Consider the following 23,441-nt stretch of genomic DNA (forward strand, 5'->3'; position numbering starts at 1 on the left):
TGTGTTTAATGTCTGTGTACCTGCTTGTGTGTGTTGTTTATTATAGCTTCTCTCACTGTGTTCACTTACCTGCAGACCGACTTTGATCTTCTTGGTTAACGCTCCCTCAGGGAAGGAAGCCTGAACCAATGGAACACTCCGGCTGCACAGAGTCCCGCCCTCTGGTCCCATCTGATTGGTCTCCTGCCTGATTCGAGACACGACAGCAAAGTACTGCGGGAAGTCCTTGGTAATGATGCGGCAGATTCTCTTCCTCTCCAGTTCATCAGGACTGTCCAGTTCTACAAGGAAGAAAAATATTTTAATTATTACAGTAGTACTACAGGGTTTCTGCAGGTTTCAACAACTTAATTTTAGCACTTAAGACCATTATAAATACCATTTAAGACCTATTTTGCATCCATACTGGCAAAAAACATTATAAAGGATAAGAAGGAAAAATTGAGTCCCAGAATCACTTGCAAAGTAAATCAATTTCATCACATTTCTTGTAGAAGGGACAGCAGGCTTCAGTTAGTTATTTTCAACGTGCTTCAACCAAGCACTTAATATGCTGTCCTTGAGCCAGATTTAATTGAATTTGCACATACCCATATTAGATAAACAATACTGGAAAAAAAGAGAATACAAAAGCAAAACCGAAGTGTTGATTGAAGTCAAAGGCACTCTCATTGTGAATAAAAACCCTTTATTGACACATGAATGACTAATGTGTTTCTACTCGCTAACTCCCTTAATCAGGTTGATCAAGAACAAAACAATTTAAAAGAGGAAACAAATAAATAAAATTCTACACATATAGGCTATAAAACACTTAGACATGTATCACTTTAATTTAAATATACAAAGCCTGGGTGCCACTGTAAGACAAAGATTTGACCAATGATTTTACTAAAAAAAAAGGAAAAGAAAAGTCAAACTTGCTTACCTTCATCCATCCCACTGAGGAGCTGATTGAGGTCGTCATTCTTATAGTCGTACAGATGCTCCTTCCAGGATTCTCCGTTCTCGCTACGCAACAGTATCAGCTCTCTCTCCTGGCCCCGCATCGAGCCAAAATGAGGGATCTCCACTATCACAGGCCTGGTAAGGTACATGTCATGAAAGAATGGTTTAATTAATCATATCTCATTCATTTGAGACTGAAATGGAAGCTAACAGAAAGTAGAGGTCTACATTTAGTGCTTTTTTTTTATTACAATAGTCATTGAAAATTCATATTCCCACTAGGGCTATATTAATAAAAAACAACAACTAAAACTCAAATGATGGAGGACATATTCAGCTTGAGGCAGGAGATTAGCACGAAGAAAGGTGGCATTCATTCGGTTAGTTAATTCTACAATAAAGTGAAACATGAAGAAGAAACATTGAAGGACACTGGTGTCAAAGACCAGGTATGAATGAACTGTCGGTTCAGGTAATGACAGTGTTGCTTCAGAATGATAGCTGTGGCCGTGCTGCAGGTCGATGGGACATTTACAGTGTGTGTCATAGCTCGACATGACTTGGCATGAGAACATGAAATGGAATGAGGAGTGGGGGGAGAAAGCTGCACAGCCCTCATTCAAACAAGGCATGATGGCAACACAAGAGAGGAGGATGAACGTACTCTAGTCTGAGGACCATGTTCCCCTCAGAGTAGAGAGTACAAAAGGACAGACAGAGAGGAACTACATTCATTGACCATCACCTTGGGAACTCCTTTAAAAATAAGAGTCACAAAATGATTGTTTTTCTTAAAAAGGTACTTGAGTACATGAACACACTACTCACTATTTTCTGCCAAAGTTATGGAGAATACAGGTTGTAGGCAGAAGTAAACAAGCAACCTTGGCTGCATTGGTAAAGGATTTCACTTTTAAAGCACTTTCGCAGAGAAATGTGTCCATTCATATGCTGTGTCATTAAATGGCATTGAAATAAAGTTATAATCCACAAAACATAAACCTAAATTTAGCCAAGATTTAACAAGGGCTAGACTTAAAAAAAAAATTTCAGCACTTCTCAAAACCCCCAAAAAACACGTTCCTGTTCTGTGCTGTTATAAGCTGGCTCCACAGTAAACTTCAACTTTTGGGGGGAAAAAATACTAAAAATGTCTTTTCTAAATTATCATTAAAATGACACACGAACCGCTATAAACCGTGCAGTATGGCGACAGATGTCAGATGGTAGGAAATGTATTATAATTGAATATCAATAATATACATGGGGTTAATAGTAATGTAAAATAAACTGATTCTGTACCGGGTACATTACTGTAAATATCTCATAACGCTGACAGAAATACACATACGGGAGCTTAGTAGGGGTTGCATATCTCGACACGGGAACATAAATCATCAGAACACAACCCCTCTGTATTTGTCGTGCTAGTTTGGTACATTATCTGGCCGAAATGTAACTTTTATTGTAAAGCGTTACCGATTTGTACTTATTGAAACAATCCTTCTGATTACAATGCAAGAAACCGTCGAGTGTCGTTACTGTAATCATACGGTAGCTAGTCATTTCTGCTGGGTTTAATAACCGTTAAGCTAGCTAACGGTACTCCATACAGAACTTTCCGACCAGGCTGTAACGGTTGGGCCATAGACTGTATATAAATATTGTCAATACTGTTATTGTTGTTATTGAGTTGGGCACAAGTGGTACATTCATGCTATTTTTTCACTTAATGCCTGTCACCTCACTCAGACAAGTGGTCTGATACTGTATACTTTCCAAGTTCAAAGTGAATACCTTAATTTGTCGGAGGGGGCGACTCCCGACCGTGCCTGACCCAAAAATCTTCACTTACCCATAGGTAGTTATAGCGGCGACGCGCTTTGAGTGCACGTTAATTTGTGCGCAGTCAAATCAATGAAAATTATATTTAATTATTTTTTTTATTTGTGCTATTAAGCTATAATATATGTAGCTATTTATAATTTGAAGATAGATTTCAATTTAATTTAATTATTCTTTTTCTCTATGATATTTTCACTAGGATTGTAGTGGGCGGGGCTCCCGGCGGAAAAGATGGTCACATGTTTTCAAGCACCAATCACCAATCAGAATCTGACGACAGTTGTAACGTTTGGTTCTGTTTCCATGGAGACGTCAACGTCAACTTTGTTGCTGTTCAGGAGTATGTGATTCATTTTATTATTTTATATGCTAAATTCTCTAAATCACAACCCAAATTGAGATCATATCACCCAGAATTAGAATTTCTGCTTATCTTAATAATAAAGAAACCTCTACCAATGAACAACAACAACAAAAAACCCACCAAAACTCTTGGAATTACAAAAAAAAGTTTTCTAAATAACAAAAAATGCCAAAATTCTGATCGTGAAAATATACTAGTAATAAAAAAGTTGGAATTTGAACTTTCCAACAGTCCTTGAACGATTCTGTGAGGAAAAAGTAACTGAAATGCTTGTTTTCTTTAAAAGATCGCCAAAAATACACAGTTTACTGTAGAAAGAAACTATAAAAACATATTAACGTCAAAATTTGAACTTTCCAATGGTCCTTGAACAGATCATTGGTAACGAAAGTTTCTGTTTTGAAAAAGTAACCATAACAAAGCTTAAAATTGTGATAATTCTGTCAAAATCACTTTATTTTATATGTCTCATTTAGAATAACTAAATTGTGTTCAAAACATTAAATTCTGCTCCTCAGTGACACTGAAGCCATGATTAATTCTGCTGAGCGGTCACGTGACAAATAAATATTATAACTTGAAGAAAAGGCTGACGTACTCACAATGGAGAAATTTTATTGTGACAAACAGTCCTTATATAATCATGATAAGTCTCAAACCCACCAAAGCACGGTATATTTACTACTTGTCAATAAGCATAATGAAAAAAAACCCTTCATGAGTTGAGCTGTAAGTTAAGTTACACAATATGCAACGTTACAACTCAGCCAAACTCTTTCTACTCTAGTCTCTGTAAACAAATTACACAAAAAACACTAAAGGGATGACATAAAACTGATCTTAAAAGGTGAAGTAAAGTAACAGCGGTCATGGGAAGCAGGATGATGCTTGGCTTGACGAGGAGAAGGGTCATGCCCAACAAGCGCAGTCCAGTCCAACAGCCCATTAAAACCTTTACTTTCAGTGACATCAGAAGCCCACTGAAAGCCTCTGAAATAAAATAAACATACAATGGTGTCTAAATGAAAGTGGCTGGAAAGTAACCGTAATGGAGTTATAGCTATATTGTGTAGTTTTAGGAAGAATTTTAAGATCTCAATTGTAGAAGCTGTATTCTGTGTTTCTCCCTCTCTGCTCTTGGAGCTAAAACAAATCCACTTTGCTGTGGTGGACTCGTCATGAAACTAACTTTAAACTAGTTTTCCTCCCTTGAAAAAGGTTCGCTATGTCATTGATTTCTTCCCAAAACTACATGGCAACCATATAATAGTAATGCTGTATCCTAACAAATCAACAGAGATGGGTAAAAGAACCATATCCATCAGCATGAATCAGCCTCGGTCATGTCGTTTCCTCGGGGGAGGTGGGAGGTACAGAGGGGGGAGGAGCAGGGAGGAGGGGGGGATGCTATGTTTGGTTCCTACCCAACAAATCTAGTTCCTCTGGGTCCCAGCTGAAGCACTGGACTAACCAGGCTCTCGCCTTCATTAAGGGCTGGCAGCTTTCTGGGAAGGTGCAGTTTACTGTGTCCGCAAGATAATGAAACACACACGCACACCCACGTACACACACACAAAACACACACTTGCAAAGTCAGTATAACGGCACGCCACTCAGTTCAGCATCAGCCATAAGATTCCTAAGTAAAAACAGCAGTGTGGAAATATCTCCTATAAGGGTCACACAACAACTCAAACAATCTAACTACCCGAGGCAGCAGAACACCAGCAACTCCTGTAAAATTACTGATTTTGTCTAGCCTGGCTAACACCAGACCAAATCTCATTGGAGATTAGGTCTGGACACCTACAATGTATTTCTCCGTAGAGGAGGTGTGGTTTACGATCCTCCGGAGCCGTTTATTGGACGCTTAGAATGTCTATCAAAGCGTCTGTAGGTAGCTCTTAGCAAATCAGATCAGTTATACCAGATGACGTAGTAGAGCAACAGAGATGGATGTTTGTTGTGTGTGTGTCTGTGAGAGAGTGTTGCTGCTGCTTTGCTTCTCCAGTGCTCGCTTTCTGCAAGATTATTTATTTTCACGCTTTATTCCCCCTCATGTCATTCAGCCACACACATCCACTGATTTTATGGGCAATAAACAAGCTGCTGCGGGTCTCTGGGGGCTTCGCTGTCCCCCGATTCGGAGCGAGATCACCGGCGGTGACCGGCGGTCTCACCGGCTCGGCGCAACGAGCCGCAGAAACCGCCCGTGCGGCGCTAATAGCCCCGCTACCGGTGTTATCGTTACGAGCCGGGGGACAGCGGAGCCGCTGAGAGACCTTTCGCCTTTCAACTTTCGCTCTAAACTATTTAAAACACCATCTACAGCTAAAGAGAGTTTCGCGTCCGCAGCAGCCATGTTGGATCAGGAAAGCTTCCAAGTGCCGAGTAGTACGCGTCATCGTCTCACCGTCCCTCCCCGCTCTGTGATTGGATCCCTAAAACAGGGCTAAGATAATCGCCTCGTTTCCAGACCGTCTGGAGGTTCGAAATCAAATTCGAGCGCGCAAGGCAGTCTGGGTATACCCAGGCTAGATTTTGTCATGAATGGAGTCTGGTGGCTTTGAACAGAGTAGCTTCAGCTCCCTGTTGAAAAGGTCTGTCTGACGGCAAGGTAAAGGACTGAAAATGTTGGAAATATAGTGTACACTTAAACTGATATTGATTTTTTTAGGTGGATAAAATATTTTTTGCTGCTTCCCCCTTCTACAGAAGTACATTCCTTCACTTCTGTGCCGGTAGTCCTGCCTGCTTTTCCAAACTGGGAGCGTGCAGACAAACACCCACTGTAGATAACACACTGACTGGATAATTACCCCACACAACACCACTTGAAAAAAATCTATCCCTTTAAGCCCTGTTATAAACAATGTTATAAACGCATGTTTGTGTCTCAAAGCTGTAATCAAATTCAGAACCATCTTTGTCAAACATGCAGACACATACTTTGCATTTTTTGTTGTATTTACACTGTAATTGAATAAATTAAACAAGTAATAAAAAAGCCTTTCCATTAAGTTGAACCAGATTTATAATTTCCGTTGGTTTTGACACACTTCCTGTTGGACATGTATATAAAACTAAAACATGTGCACATATATACTTATACAGTTTCCACAGCCTTTACTTTGCCAAAGCTGAACTCAATGCTTGAGGGTGTGCACACCGCAACAATTACACCTTAAACTGCAAATTAAACAGCATGTATCCCACCTCAACATGCACACACGCCTCGTTCACACTTTCAAATATAAACGCAGATGGCTGGAAATGGCGAATGGTAAGAAGCAGAAGGAAGGAGATGTCAAGTCACCCAACAAAAGTGCAGAAAAATAAGCAATTAAGCACACAGCAACAATATTGTTAGAATAAAAAACAAATATTAACTCTTACCCGAGGAACTGAGCTCCTGCAGGCCCGACTTCAACCAGCCGGCTGGCCAGGCCTTCTCCCTCCACCATCGGAGGAGGTGACGCCAGTTTGTGTCTCTTGACGAGTCGGCAGGTGATCCTGGTGGGCGCCGTGCACTTTCTGGGCGGGATGATGATCCGCATGCCGTTGTGGCGACTTCCCCTCATGGAGCCACCCCTGGCGTCCACCATGAAGCTGACCAGGAACCTGATGGAGGAGGGTGGGGAAAAAAGGACGAGAAAAGGAGGAGAGGAGGAAGAGTGATAGAAGACATGTTGGAGAAGAAATAGAGAGGATATAGAAAAAGGAAATGGAATAAAAAGTAAATTACACGTTAATTTAACAGCAGTGTTGATGGAGAGAAGAGCTTTGGTTGAGGTGAAGTCCCTTCTCATGCTGTGATCTTCAAAACACACACAAAGTAAGTGTGAGAGGTAAAGAAAGAACAGAAATGTGTTCTGAGAGTGTTCTGTGTTGGCTATGGCTTTTTTTTAAAAAGTGGTGGTTATAATCAGTGGTGGTGTTCAGATCCCTTACTTACTACTAATGTTCTTAAAGTATCAAAAGTAAAAGTACTCATCATGCAGAATGGACCCACTCAGATTGATTTATATATTCTAAATATATATTATTTGATTATTATTAGGGAGCACCGATGGTGCGAGGACCCTATTGAAATGAGTCAGTTTATCATTATTATTATTATTATTATACTTCTGGCAAATTAATTGCCCCTTTGGGGGCTTTATCATATTCCAAAACTCACCATATGGAATATACATCAATCTCCTGGTTATTACGGTTATTATTGTTATGGTTACTCTGGTTATTATTATTCTTCATGCATTTATGTAAGCAGCGTTTCATTGTTGTCAAGGTAGGGCTCATTTTAACTACTTAATATACTGTTATGTGCTTTAATTTATATATTTATATAAAAAGAAAAACTAAGATACAGCAAAAAAAAACAAATAAAAGTCAGCAGAATAAAATAACATAAAACTCTAAAATAATTGATATTGAGAATAAAAAAAACACATCAAAGTTAACGTAAATACGGTTTGCAAGATAATTTAATTTTCATGTTAAATCTCAACCTGAAAAGTAATTAAAGCTGGCAGCTAAATGTAGTGGATTAAAAAGTAAAAATATTTGCCTCAAACTGTAGTGGAGTAGAAGTATAAAGTTGCATAAAATGGAAAGTACAAGTACTTCAAAATTGTACTTAAGTACAGTTCTTGAGTAAATGTACATTACACCACTGGTTATAATAATAAAACACCAACTTTCTCTCTTTGGCTGCATCCATTTCCAGAAAATTAACGTGTGGATGAATTAGCCAAAGACGCCAACACAGGAGGCTCCAGTGTAACCTGAGCTGTGTTTTATCCGTGTTAGAAGGGAGTGTATCCTGTGGGTAACTCAGAGGAGGAAACTCTCTCTCTCTCTCTCTCACACACACACACACACACGCACAGATACACACCATGCAGTTTGGTGAACGACATGTTATGTTAGTTTATATGTAGCTTTTGAACAAATGGTGTGAATACATGTGTAATTTTGCATAAATGAAACCAGTGAAAAGTATATAAAATGCCCACACATGTTGTCTGTGGTAATAATAATAATAATAATAATACATTATAATAATCTCGAACAGGACTTGTATGTAACTGATTATGACTGATTAATGATATGAAGCTCTACAACCGTTCAAAAGTTTGGAAGTTTCAGATATTTAGCATAAAGACAGAGCGCCACGCATCATTGTCCACACCAACACTAACACAATGCCTGTGTATCGCTAAAACTATTAATATATTAATAATAAATAATAATTATATATATATAATAATAAATTAGATTTAAGCTCAGTATGATCATTCTAGCACTCTATGTCTACCAGAAAGGACAAGTTGGCTGTTAGCAAACTGTAATCTATATTAGCAACATTTTAGCTATATGTTAGCAAGCTCATGTAAGCTATATGTTAGCAAGCTGTTAGCTATATGTTAGCGAGCAATTAGCTATATGCTAGCAAGCTCATGTTAGCTATATGTCCGCTGTATGTTAGTAATCTTATGTAAGCTATATGTTAGCAAGCCGTAAGCTTATGTTAGCTATATGTAAGCGAGCTATTAGCTATATGTTAGCAAGCACATGTTAGCTATATGTCAGCTGTATGTTAGTAAGCTTATGTAAGCTATACGTTAGCAAGCTGTGAGCTATATGTTAGCAAGCCGTTGGCTCTATGTTAGCAAGCTGTTAATTCTATGTTAGCAAGGTCAAGTTAGCTATATGTTAGCTAGCTCATGATAGCTGTCTGTTAGCAAGCTCATGTTAGCTATATGTTAGCAAGCTATTAGCTTTATCTTGGCAAACTCGTGTTAGCTACATAATAACAAACTCATGTTTGCTATATGTTAGCAAGCTAATTTTTGTTATATGTTAGCCATATGTTAGCAAGCCAAGGCACTTGATACTGCAGAGCTTTCTGAATTATTTGCATTCTACTACAAGGCCAGCAACATAGTGTCAAATACTTTAGCTTAATTTCCAGAAATGTAGTTAGCCTAAAACTGACTTTGGATACATGACTTCGTGACAAAATGCACCTATTTGTAAGTTAACGTTAAATAAACTGAGCTTCATTTTACAACTTAGTTCTGGTTCTTTAGCCTGTTGGTAGATCATTTTACCAAACAGCAGCTTTTAGACATTTTTCTGGTTTATTCAATACAAACTCAATGGAGGGTTTTCCCCTCTGATGGGGACAGGGCTTAAGTGCCTAAGCGCTCCATCTTGACGCTAAAAATCTGGAATGTTTCGGCAGTGTGGTGGCGAGCGCCTTGGCCCGCCTCTTTGAAAAAAAGAAAAAATCTGGGATAAAGTCGGGTTGTGTGAACTAGCCATGTCTTTGTTATTAAGTCACAATCTGCAGCATAAAATCATTCAGATCAGTTAATAAACTCACAAAATTTACTCCAGACAAAAGGAATAAACACAAGGCCAAAAAATCCAAACCACTTGACGTGACTGTAACGACACAGTTCATGTGTGAGGAGAGCAAACACAGATGTTATGAGTGAACAGAGAGAGAGAGAGGGTGGGACGTCACCGGGAAACAGGATGTCACAACAAACGGTGATAAAAGAGGGCAACCAATCACAGTCAATCACCTGCTGTCGTACTGCGGGAGCGGAGAGGAAAAACTGCAGGATGGACGACAAAGCAGCGCAGGAGTGACAGGTCAACAACAGAGCTTTGTCATTGGAAATACCACTGAGAAGACGATACCAAGAAGTCCTTTAAAGGAAGAGCTCGACATTTCGGGAGGGATGCTGATTCGCTTTTCGGCGGAGAGTTTTAGATGAAGAGATCGATGCCACGATCATGTCTGTTGCCAGTTAGCTTAGCTTAGTACCAAGACTGGAAGGGTTGTTTTTACACTTTTCATACTGAGATAAAACATGTTAATTTGTGAGCTTTAGAGGTGCCAATAACAGATTGTAGCTTCTTTTTTTTTGTTATTCTTCTAATTTACAGGACAGATATTTTTAGTCAACACTCATACTAGTTTGTTGACTTATCCAGTGGTTCCCAAACCTTGTCTGCAGGGTCACCTTTTTGTAAATAAACACATTTTTTAACCTACATCCCAGTTTGGGAGCCACTGGACTAATTGATGAACCAATTTCATCACCAGATCCGTAAAACTGAGTTTCTAAACAAAGAATCCGAAGAATATATACAGTATATGCAAATGCCAATTTTCCCCCCAAAATTCAATTAGTTGACAAAGAGGCAGCAGCTCTACAGATATGATGGTTGTATTAATATTTTCATCTAACTCTCCGCCACAAAGCGAATTAGTGTTTCTCCATAAATTTCAAACTTTTGCTTTAAATTACAGCTCCTTCATTTCCACAGTTAGTTGAGTCACAGGTTTATCAATAACTATGTTAACATGCACAAAATATCCCCCCTAATTCATAGAAATATTCCACCTAAGATGTTTTACATGGCTATGAAAATTTATATTTTACTGATATTCACATTTACATGCAGCTGTGCACACTCATAAAATGCTCTGCTTTCTGTTCTATGTTTTGCAGAGATTGATGCACCTAAATTAGGTTTTAGTGTCGTAATTCTTGTATTATTTTCCTTCAACCATTGTTATATTTGGGTATATCCAAAACCTGGTCATATCCAAGTCTTTCATAATATTTAAAGGTATGGGTGTTTCTCCATCCAAACAGAAATGTGGCCTTTTGTTTTGGGCATGCACCACATCAACCTCAGTCTTGCAAGCTGTTTGCATGAGCACCACTGCAACGAACAGAGCTGACTGTGATGCATAATAAGAATGCGCTGTATATGTCAAAGAAAGCTCCTAAAACCTGAATAATATTGGAATGTCCCACATGTCTTAATTGGAAAATGTTACATTTGAAATAAGGCCTAATTCTGAATATAAACAAACAGAATATGTTGTTTACATGTCCTGTATGCAATTCAGAATATCCTCATATTTAGGCAATTAGACTGTATAACACTTCAACTCTGTCTGACAGATGACACTGGAATCTCATACAACTGCACTTACTGGTTATTTATACTTATTTACTTTTAGTATGTACATTTGTTTGTTGTACAGTTGTTTTGGGGATAGTTTGTTTTTGATATTCTTATATACTTTTCAATATTTTGTATGGTGTGCTTGGTGTTTTAATTTTTTCTGCTGATGTAACAGTAATTTTCCAGTTTGGGATCAATAAAGTCTATCCATCTATCTATCCATCTATCTATCCATCTACCTATCTATCTATCTATCTATCTATCTATCTAACTATCTATCCATCCATCCATCAATATTTGCAATAATAGAGGAATATTAGTGTGCATGGTAATTTAGTCAAAGATCAGCTGGGGTCCATTCAAAGCCGAGATTCATCTCTCTCAGGTATCAGCTCTGAGTAGTTTCAGATTATAAATGTTTCGGTTCCCTGTCATCATCCAGTAATCAGAGAAATGAAGGAAGTGTAACTTTTTACTAACACCTTTACAATCAAGACCAGACAATCAGAGAGGGTGAAGAGAAACCGCTGCAGGTAGGAGCCGTTTTCTCCAGGGGAAAGAAAATGAGAAGGATACACAGAGACAGACAGAGAATATACACAACAGGTGGGTGGAAACAAAGACAAGCACATGACTTGTGTCCTTCTTTATGCACTCGTCCTGTCAGAACGTGCTTACCCGGAGTGTATCGGCGAGGAGACGAGGTTCACATTATCCAGCGCGTCTGCCGTCCAACTGTACCTCCTCAGAGAGTCACTGTCAAAGTCCTTCGCCACCGCCAAATGCTGTGGAGGAGAGAAAAAGGTCACTGAAATGCACGTGTGCATGAGTCGGTATGGACATGATGATGAGTGACAAATTAGATCACCATTCACAGCTGAAAAGATGTTGAATCGTGCATTTAAATAACCAAGAAAAAAAGGAAGAAATGAAGAGAAAATAGCCAGTGAAACAACAGAAAGAAACTGGATAATAATAAAAAACACGAGAGAAGCTTTACTAAGGATAGAAAAAATATAAATATTATATCGATATTATGATATGAGACTCTTAGATTTTGGATATCTCGTAAAATATTAAATATACAATATTAAATATTGTAATATGGCAAAATGTTTGTCTTTTCCAGGTTTTAGAGGCTGCATTAGAGTAAAATTATGCTTTTGTAGACTTTCATAGCTGTTCTATTATTTGCCTTTATACACTTAGTCATTATATTCAAATTATTCATGATTATTTGTCAAAAATCCCATTGTGTAAATATTTGGTGAAAACATACAGCCAAATACAATCTTTTTAATCCAACAATTGATAAGGAAGTATTCCAGTTTTGCTGTGGTGGATAAAGAATGACCAAAAATATTAACAGAAAATGATGAAGATGGTCAAAGACAGGCTGTGCAACTGAACAGAAATATAATATACTACACAAGATGAATGATAATAAAGTCTGAATATATTCTCCCATGCACTGGAACTTCTACCTTATTGTGTTTCTCTACAATGAAAGACCTTTCCTTGCAGAGCATCTGGAGCAGCGTGAGAGGAGACGACCTGTTATTTAGCAGCTGTAACATTCACACATCGTATAATCATGAAACTCTTCAAATTACAGCATTGTGTGTCTCACTGTAGCAGCACAGTCTGCAACACATTTGCAGGCAAAAAAAAACAGCATGTGAGGTCAATTTTGGGATTCTTTCTGAAAACGTTTTCTGTCTCGCTGCTTTCAAATTGAAGATTTTTTGATATATTCATTTCTCAGAGGCTTGTGTGCCTCGCTGATTTTACATATGCAACTTAATTTACAAGTCATGCTAGTCACAGAGGTGTGGAGCCTTTTGACTTAAAAAAAAATACTTATACCTTATACCTTATACGTATACTAATACGTTTCCCCAAGACCAAAGATAAAAAAATATGTTATTTAAAAAGTCTGCTATGAATCAATTAATTCTTCTGAATTCCTCAGATCAACTTTGTTCGAACCAATCAGGCTGCATCCAATCAGGTCGCAGAAGACAATCAAGAAGAAATAATGTCATGTCTGTGAACTCCAGTTGTTATAAAGGCATCATGACTTGTTCAGGACTTGAAACTCCAAGTTTAGGACTTAGGACTTGCGTGCAAAGCTTTGAGACACGGCAAAACCACGACTTAACCCCACATGTGGTTAGTACTGTAGCATTAAAATAGTTATATAATGTCACCTGTGACTCTGAAGGATCTGTAAACGTAGTACCGGTAATATAGTTACAAGTTGGGTACATGCGAAGATGTGGGCAACAAAGACGCTATCAAGTTGCAATATGGGAAGTGTTGGATTTGTTTTTTTAACTAATTTCGGATTTTTTAGGAGTTGTTGTTCCTAGGAATCAGGATATTTCTACCTCTGCCTCAATAAAACATGCTGTCATTCCCAGTTCATCACATACAGGAATTTGGACTCCTCGGCATTACATTTTAACGCCCTGTGTCAAACTATGTTGCTCCTATTGTACGACCCAACACCAAAGGCCATGACTCCACTATATAGTTACATAGTAAGTAGCTGTTTACTGCTATATTAATGTTCTGAATGTCATATAAAGCACAAGGATACACTTTGTAACACCTCTTTTCTGATTGACAGGTTGATGTTGTAGCAACTTGTCGATCACAATGTAGCCACGCCCTAAATCATACCCTGCTTTGTCATCTGTTACACTCTAAATTAGACGATAATTTACAAAATGAATATCTTGCTTTATCAGAAAAGACTTGAAACTAATGACTGAGACCATAAACTCATTATGAGAATCTTTACTGAGGCCAGAAATCACGTGAGAAGTCTGTCATTTTTCTCACAGACTTCAAATAATCAGACTTCTTTTTGCAGCCAGTGGAGTTGCCCCCCGCTGGCCATTAGAAAGAATGCAGGTTTAAGGCACTTCAAATCACTTTTGACGTAGTATCAACAGCAAAAATCAAGTATAATTTTTGGCCTACTGTTGATCTTGTTTTATGTGTCTAATGCTGAATCAATTTCTATTTATTTTAAAGAGACGACTACCGCCAACTAAACAAAAGCCAACTTTGATAAGTACAAATGTATTTCTTCAACAGAATTATCTAACAAAAAAAATCAATTGTATGTAATTTATAGTAGCTCTGATTGACAAGAAGGTAAAAGTCTACTGAGTCACGTTGCCTTTTGGCTCGTGTGATATAATCCACGAGAAGTCACACCTGAATTCCTACTTTACCTCGAGTGCCATTCTGCTGCACCGTTAAAGTAAGTGGGCCATCAGCGTGATCCCTTTAAGTTGGCAGCACTAACCACTAATCTCATTTCCTCTTTCAGTAAAATGTAACGGGATTGGTCGTCTTCATGTCCACACCAACTCAGGTGTAAGAGGATTGGTGAATGTACTTGGTGTTTTGGCACAGCACCAAGACAGCTTGGCACATTGGAAGACACGTTACTGACCTGCCGGTTACTGAATGAATGAAAAAGAGGGAGAGAAACAGAGACAAGAGCCAGAAAGAAGAAGAAAAAAAAGGGCACCCATACGTACCATCTCTTTGTTGGGTGCCAGCATCTCCTCTATCATCATGCTGTCCCGCGTGAACGAGCTCCGGTTCAGCGTGTTGGACCTATCAGAACTGAAGGAACGCAGGCTTGGTGTGGTGTTTGCCGGATTACCAAGAAAACAGTCACAATGATGGAGAAGGGAGGAGGAGGAGGAGGAGGAGGAGGAGTTGGGAGGGGAGGATGGGTGTAAGAGGGGAATGAAAGTGAACAGAAAAAACAAACATAAACACATTAAATGCATGCAGCTTCCAGGAACCTGACTGTTTGCCACCAGTGACAACAACAACCACAAGGAAAAGAAAGGACGCTGTTGAGGAGGGAGATCAAGTGTTTCCAAAGAAAAACCCCCAGAGCTGGAGCAGAGAGGTGTGCAAGGGATACTAATGTGTCTGAGGCAACAAAAACCCATCAAACTGCACCTCTAGGATGGTGAATGTACAGTGCAAGAAAACATGTTTTGTGACAAAAACGTGGGGTTTGTCACAACAATTACTCATAGACTGTATAAAAGAAGTGGATGTAGCCACCCACTGGTTTGTGGAAGACTGCTCTGAACATGTATTTATTAACAGAACTCTATACAGATTGGAAGCAGGGCCCTGTTCATTCCTATGGAAGTTGCTCAGTGGCGCATGAAGACAAAAATCTTTGACTTCAAGTATAAAGTTACCCAGATCTTCCCTTTCAGACTCAAGGAAAATATCTCTGAAATCGATTACTAGTGAACCAATCAAGTTTTAGGAGATAATGGTTTTAATTAGGGCTATTCAAGTGTTTATTGGGAAGTTTATGCACTTCAAAACAAAAATTATCTGCTGATTTACAGACTCTTGCACAATTTATGTCTATAGTAAAAAGTATATTTTGGCCCCAATGGCATTGCAGAAAGTTGTAATGGCTACTAATTGGCTTCAAAGTTTGCCACTGTCTCTGGGGGATTGGTTTAGAGCCCTTGGGTTTGCTTTCACAATCCAAAGTTTAGTCCATTTCAATTGGTGGTTAAATCCTTGTTTAATCCTTGAAGTCAATCAATCAATTTCACTCTGATTTGGACAAACCAAACAGACTTGGGTTGTGGAAGTTTCCCTTGAGTTTGGTGTTTTGTTCAGTCACCATTTACACCATGCCAACCTATACCGGCAACCTGACACTGGACGCCATTTCTCCACTATATTTTTACATCGTAAATAGCTGTTTACTGCTATATTAATGTTCCGAATGTCATTTACAGCCCAAGGATACACTCTGTAACCCCTCTATTCTGATTGACAGGTTGACGTGGTAACAACTTGTCAATTAAGTGTAGCCACGCCCTAAATCACACCCTGCTTTTTCAACAATTTTACTCTAAATGGGACCATAATTTACTAAATGAACATCATACTGTATCGGAGAAGACTTGAAACTAACGATCAAGGCCATAAACCCATTACGAGAATGTTTACTGCGATAAAAAATAGAGTGAGCAATAGGCTCATTTTCTCACTGACTTCTTTTTGCAGCTAGTGGAGTCGCCCCCTAGTGGCGATGGCAAAGAATGCAGGTTTAAGGCACTTCTGCATTGGCTTCTCTTTTCTGACCTGGAGGCTACATCCACTTTTTTTATACAGTCTTTTATGCAATCAGTACAGTGTTGACATCTTTTTCTGAAAATGAGCATTTTTCATCAGTCTTCACACCCTCCCAGCACACAATTCAAAGCCCTAAAAGCCTGAAGGAAGCAGAGGAGCTGATGATAATTAAGCAGATTCCTGCATGATGGACAATGGACACAGGACAGGAAGCTGGTACCTGCTGTCATGATGATAAATTAATTTAATAGCTGCAGTAGTTTTGTCTCATACTGTTAATTTTTTTCAGTGCTGTTTGCTGTGATGTTGTTTGTGATGGGGCTTTCAGGGAGAATTTTATGAGGCAAATAAAGAGCATTCCTGAGCGATGACATGTGATGAATGTTCTCAAACTGCAGTTACAACAGCGCTATTTGCTCGACACAACTAGAAGGATGTGAACCAATTATCCAGCGCTCAGAGGAGCTGCTCTGAAGCACAACATGCCAAAAACACAACTCTGATTCTGAGATGACAGATCTATGGAAGCAGAGACGCCATGATGTCATAAATGAGTTTAAATCTTATTATCTGAAGACTGCAGAAAATTTTTGCTATCTCAGAATAATACATTTGTTTTCTTGTGACAACAGGGTTATCATAGGTTGTGTTGATAAACCTTACTACCGTGAAATTATTAAATAATTTCCCTAATTTAAGAACCAAACTGTATGTGTGAAAATGTATGTGTACTCTCTTTTATACTACTTTATTTTATTTTATTTTGTCATTCTTTTCTTAGTTTATATTTGAATGTTTTGTTATTATTATTATTGCAGTTATCATAATTTTTTTAAATTAAATTTTTACTATTATATTTTTTCACTGAAAAATAAAAAAACATTGTAGGAAATATAGATTTACAGTTAATCCAGGACTAAAATAATGCATAATAATAATAATAATAATTGTAGCAAAATGAATAAAAAACAAACAAATTAGATACAGAAGAATGTATCCCAGTGATCCAATACTTAAATACTTAAATATTATATATATATAATATAACATATATATATTTTATAGTATTAAGTACATCTGAACTCCTAACTTTGAAAACAAAACCCTTAAATTCAGTGTTTTCCCAACTTTCAAGAAGGAAATATACAAAACAACTATATATGTTTACTTGTTTTGTTTTAATTTAACCCTTTTAAAGCAACATCGATAATAACAGCATAACACTTTTGGTTAATTTGTAAGGAAAAATGAGTAGTATGACATTTAAAAGTAATAGTTGCAGTATAAACATATGTATTTGCCATATGCAAAAATAAATAAAATAAATAGTTAGTAGCACAAAATTAAAATAACTCATAAAACGTTTTAAATAAAATTCCATTCTGCTGTTTGCTTAACTTCTTTACTTTTCAAAACAAATATAAAGTCATTTCCTAAAATATATTTGCCATTAAAAACAGTTTTAATGTGCATTTCATGAAATCTTTTAGTTTCATGAATCTTTCTGAAGATCAGTGTTTGACAACATACAGTGAGATAGTTCTGCACTGTGGGTTCATTATGTGACACTAAACTGATGAAGGCAGCAGCTTTTTGCCTCCAGATTGTATCAGTTCAGGTCCCTGGAAGCTCGGTGAAGGAAACTCCACACACAAACCAAAATGATGCAAAGCTCCACCTTTGTGGCTAACCCACAAAGACCCATGAAAAAGTCATGAAACAGTCACCACGGTCAAACACAAAAGCAGAAACACAACTATTCTCTGACAGGCAGGGCTCACAGCAGCAGTGTTTGAACTGAAAGTCAGACAGAAAGATCACACAGGTGAACCACAGAGACACAGTGCCTGATGTCAACACACACAGTGTTAAAAATAAAATAAAAACTGGTCAAATCATTAAGTTAGTAGTCAAACATACACAGTAAATATGTATTACAGCGGACCACAAAGTAACGACTGGAGTCAGGAGGGAGGTGAGATGGGGGAGGGGGGGAGGGGCCTCGTCATGCCTGCAGCCTTACCTGACTTTGGGACTAACATTAAGAAACGGACATGAGGAGAAAACAACAGATCATGAACAAACAGGAGCAGAGAGGGAGAGAGAGAGAGAAAGAGAGAGAGAGAGAGAGAGAGAGAGAGAGAGGCAGAGAGGAGGAGCGCCAGGCTGCAAGAACACCTGACTGATTGATTAACTGTCTGTCTGTATCTGTCTGACTGACTGACTGTTTATAAACAGTGGTCCATTGACGGTGCTGCCTCTCCTCTTATTATTATTAATTTATTAGTGCAAAATGTGATGTAATTTAATGCATATTTTTGTTGCTGTGTTGTGCGTGTGCATTCATTTTGTTGTTGCTCTCACATAAATACATACATTATTACGGAAATATACAATAATAAAAAAAGTGTACTTATGTATGTCTGTAACAGTGTCAGATTTTCCTGAGATCCTCATATATATATATATATATATATATATATATATATATATATATATATATATATTGTCCTCTAGACCAATGATTTGTTTTAGTTTAACCATTTTAAAGCATTTGCCATAATGAGATAACAGCATAAAAATAACATTTTCCATGTAATATAACACTTTAAAAATACTCTTAATTCCTCAGGAATTAGAAGGAAATAATTTATTGTATCCTCATGAAGGGGTTTGTATGATTTTCTACCAAATCTTTTGCAGCACCACTTGTATATTTGATATTCTGCAAAATGCGACTTGTGACGTGACTGTAGTACGTATTTTATCCAGTGTGAGACTGGCTGTTTTAAAGGGATAGTCCACAATTTTGGACATTAAGTTGTATGAAACTCTTCTCAGTGGCATAGTGGATGCAAATCTTCATTCAACTTAATGTCCCAAATCCCAAACTATCCCTTTAATGCTGTTAAACGCTGAGGTTAAGGTACCAAAAACCTAAGGTTTGGGGGAAAGAACAGAGTTAGGGCACCAATACTGTACGTATTATATCCTCCAGCAAAGGGACTTCTGCTTAAAAGACCGGAGCTTAGACCCATCCGCCACCTCTCACACCCAGCCAGCAATTTCATTATTTTATGTGTTACCTACAAATTACAGTGAATTACATTTTGCAGCAAATCATACGAGCCGTTTCTTGAGGACAGCCTGAATTATTACGGCTGATGGCTACAACATAAATCCAGAGTCAGTGTTTCTTTGCCCCGGAACAGTGAGAAAATCATTAAAATAAAACTGTAAAATGATGATTTACATTACAGTGGGACAAAATTACTTCTGCACCAAGCACCTCCTCTCACATCACAACTTCAACTTGCATGTTTTGCTTCTTGTGACTTTTTTTCTGATGATGCATCAACAAAAGTTTTGTAATAATCACTTAAAAAATAAGCAACAACTGCAACACAGGTTTAACTTACAAACAGGGATTTCTGCAGATAATTCACTTCCTAAATTGACTATACTGGAAAAGATCTGAACCCATTCCTGCTGCGGACCAGCAAATTTGTTAAACACACACACACACACACGCACACACGCACACACACACACACACACACACACACACACACACACACACACACAGAGACAGTGTGTGTTGATCTAACCCAGGGCTCAGGGCCATGAAATCGAACATGTTTCTAATTTCCTGTGGCTCTGTGTCCGTGTGTCACCGCTCAGATATTCAATAACCCCTCCCTCGTCAGCGAATTTGCACAAGTGTCAATATTTTCGTTTGAGCAGAAAAGTTCAACGGCCGCAAAGAACAAACTCTGACCTCCCACCGCTGAGGGGAGAATCAGTGTGTCGGGGGTCAGAATCGTGTAAAACCTCACCGGCTTCTTACTTCTACTTAATTATATGAGAATCCATTCAAGAAGACTTTTTTTTTTTTGTTCCAATATATAAAAAAAGACTCTTCAGCACAACCAAACTTCAATGTATCCATCAAATTGATTATTTTAACCCTCCTGTTATGTTTGGTTTTTCAAGAAGAGCAATAACACGGGCATGTTTAATTATCCAAAAGTGTCAGAAACTTAAGAATCCTAATAAACATTGTTTATATTTCTTTATTAACTCCATTAGTAACCATTTCAATCAATATTTAAAGTTCAATGGTGTTCTTTACCTCTCACAGATCAGGTTCATGAGGATAATTCACTTGTTTTTCTTTAAAAAATGCATGTTAAAACTTTTTTTAAATGTACATTGGAAAGACCTACATATAAAATAAAATGGTTTACATCACATTGAGGGTTTTTTTAAACTTAATTTTAATTTTTTCTCTTTTTATGAAACACTACTTTTAACAATTTCAAAAAAAAAAGTGAACTTTGAAACGGGTCAGTTTGACAGGTTACAACCTAACAGGAGGGTTAAATGATGATATTTAATGTGCTGTAAATCCCATAAATAAAAGAGACCATGCTGGAAATGTCGACCACATGCCAACAACAAAAAAAGTCGCTTCCTGTCATAAACGGAATTTTGCTTCTCAGGTAAACAGTTTTCTTTCTCTATTTACAAGAATAGCAGTCGTCAATTTCCTGTCTTGTACTGTAACACAATTGTTTGTTGTTGTGACTCCTGGAGCCACCTGATCTGTGTTTTAAAGACCCAGTCACACCAGAATGTGACACACTTTGTCAGAGATAAAGGTGTAGAAGCTTGGTGATGTTCGGACTCAGATTCATATTGTTGACTTGGATTATGTCAGTTGTCTGAATTTGTAGTTATTATATTATATTGCTGTGATTCACCAGGCTACACGCTGCACTTTTTTATCATCATATATTCATAGTTTTAATTCTTCACCGTAGTCTTGGAGCACGCCACGTTGTATTTCACTACTTTTGTACATGACAAATAAACATTTTGAATCCTTTGAGACAGATCACAACTAAGCATGATAACTACTCAGATAATCCACATAATAATAAAGTCACATCCGGCCAGTTGGCTGTCCCTGTCCGGCCCGCGGAAGGTTACCCAGAAATTAGAAATCAATAAAACCGCAGTGCTTTTATTTTGAAGGGGATTTACGTATATGCGTGCACGCAAACACACCTGCACAGAAACATTAAGTTACCTTGTTACCTTGTGAAAAAAACATATTGCTTTTTGCATTAAGTTAATGAATGCTGAGGACTGATTTCATTTTTTCTGGTGCTCAGGTGGGAAGTTTATGATTCCTGAATTATTCCTGTTAATGTCATATCATCAAGTGATTCTTCTGAGTTAACATTTCTGTGCCCACATGGATCCTTTAACCTTCATGTATTTTAATCACCACAGCATCAACCAAGACAGTATGACTTGAGAAATGAATATAATGAAATACAGACTGCCGTTAGGAGCATTGACTAAAACTTGATGACTCGACCCTGAACTGCTAGTTTACTGCATAAGCTACATGCTTTATTGTTTTTGCGGTTTGAATGTATGCTGTGTTAAAATTAAATGGAAAAGTGAGATGATGATTGGAGATTTTACTATTTTTACTGCTTTTTACTTCACGTTAACATGTATTCTTACCAGCAGCAGCTCAAAACCAGATAATGTACTGCATTTTATAAAGCAATTTAATTTAATTTAAATTAAATTAAAGTTCAGAGTTTTGGTCCGGCTCTCCGCAACCTTCGCAGTATCTCATCTCAATTAATTTCCCACCCCTGGTTTAGACGGGCAAGTGGTGATTAAGAGTTAAACACATATTTTTTTTACAGAGCTGATGATGGAAGAAGCTACAGTCGGAGTCATTATATTTTTATTTAATGACATAAAACTCTTACGCTTTTGTTAGTCACAGATCTGAATTTTGGTATCAAAAGGCTTCCAAATCACGATGCAAGAAGTGCAAAAACACTAAATAATCTCCATGTTTTAGGATTAATTCCTGCAGAGCTCTGAATGCAAATTTGTGTGTCAAAGTTCAGCCTTTAGCATGAGCTGTGTGGTGAAATTTCCTGGTGTGACCGGGCCTTTACACGTCAACATCATCAATAATCCTTTAAGTTTGTGAGAGCTGCAATTTTTTACATCATAACGATTAATTTCAAGCTGAGCTCTAGACATAATGTTGACAGTCTCTCAGTGTGTCTCACCTCTGTGATCGTGCTCCCACGCTGAAGCCCATGTAGCCCTCCTGAGGGAGCGAGTCGTCCCCGAGCTCCCTCAGATCCTGGGGGGCCAGATATTTGTCTGTGTCCCCCGTCATTGCATCATCACCTGAAAACACACAACCGAAGAAAAGTTACAACCTTCGTCACCTTTTTTTTTAATCTGCTTCTGTAGTTGGAAACTCTGGAGAGTTGAAGACGCTGCAGAGAATGAATGAACTCAACATTTAGCTGTTAGCTGAACTGGGTCAAAGTGTAAATAAAGTAGGAAATCTTATGAATGAAATGTAACATATCGGCTCCTCTGTGTTTCCCTTGTTTGTGTCGTGCGTGCACCATCACAGAGCAGCTCTTTCACACATACAGATCAATGCAGCTGCTGGCCAGAGGCTGTTTTCCAGTTCAGCTGTAGTCCAACAAACACACAGAAACAAAAGTCCTCGCTGTCACTAAAAAGGCTTTTTGTCTCAAGCAAATGTTAACCCTCCTGTTATGTTAGCTTTTTGTTACTATCTCTTTTTGTTAACGGGTCGGTTTTGACCCTTAAATGATCCATAAAATACCCTTAAAACAATTATTTTTCATCCAATTTGTTTCCTACCTCTTGGTGACCTTGGCAGGCTCCTTACACATTAAAAGATTAGTTTTAATATTTTTGTGGGCCTTTTTGACAGCATACCCCTTGTTTTCAATTTTCAAAAAATAATAAAATGAACTTCAAGAGAATTATATAAAATTGAAGGTTGTTATGTTCCCTGACTAGTACTGAGTATTATAGTTGCTACCGTCTGGCCGTTGACTCAGGGCCCCGATGGCGAGCTGGAACACATATAAGAGGTCTTTTATTCCTCGTGCCATACAGACACTGAACGCCAAATGAAGAAGATCTCAGTATTTTTTATGTGTTCACTTGCTGCTAGTTCCTGCCCATTTGCACAATTTTTTGTTGCTGTATGTTTTACTGGTGTATAGTGTATTGCTATTGTATTTATTTATTACTTATGTGTATTTATGTTCAT

General features: G+C 37.9%; 1 protein-coding gene across 2 annotated transcripts in view; it reads right to left on the reverse strand.

The window, feature by feature from the left end:
* Positions 1 to 23,441, reverse strand: part of LOC131959262 (ankyrin-3-like) — a 138,827-nt gene that overhangs the window by 34,628 nt on the left and 80,758 nt on the right. For both annotated transcript variants that reach the window (XM_059324399.1, XM_059324400.1), the window contains 8 exons: positions 22,408 to 22,531; positions 14,713 to 14,815; positions 12,640 to 12,684; positions 11,834 to 11,940; positions 9,754 to 9,786; positions 6,554 to 6,778; positions 929 to 1,083; positions 70 to 281 (listed from right to left, as the gene is read on the reverse strand). In XM_059324399.1, the coding sequence (XP_059180382.1) occupies positions 70 to 281; positions 929 to 1,083; positions 6,554 to 6,778; positions 9,754 to 9,786; positions 11,834 to 11,940; positions 12,640 to 12,684; positions 14,713 to 14,815; positions 22,408 to 22,531 (1,004 nt within the window). The remainder of the gene's footprint in view (positions 1 to 69; positions 282 to 928; positions 1,084 to 6,553; positions 6,779 to 9,753; positions 9,787 to 11,833; positions 11,941 to 12,639; positions 12,685 to 14,712; positions 14,816 to 22,407; positions 22,532 to 23,441) is intronic.

This window comes from Centropristis striata, chromosome 21, assembly GCF_030273125.1.
Source record: "Centropristis striata isolate RG_2023a ecotype Rhode Island chromosome 21, C.striata_1.0, whole genome shotgun sequence".
Classification (NCBI taxonomy): domain Eukaryota; kingdom Metazoa; phylum Chordata; class Actinopteri; order Perciformes; family Serranidae; genus Centropristis; species Centropristis striata.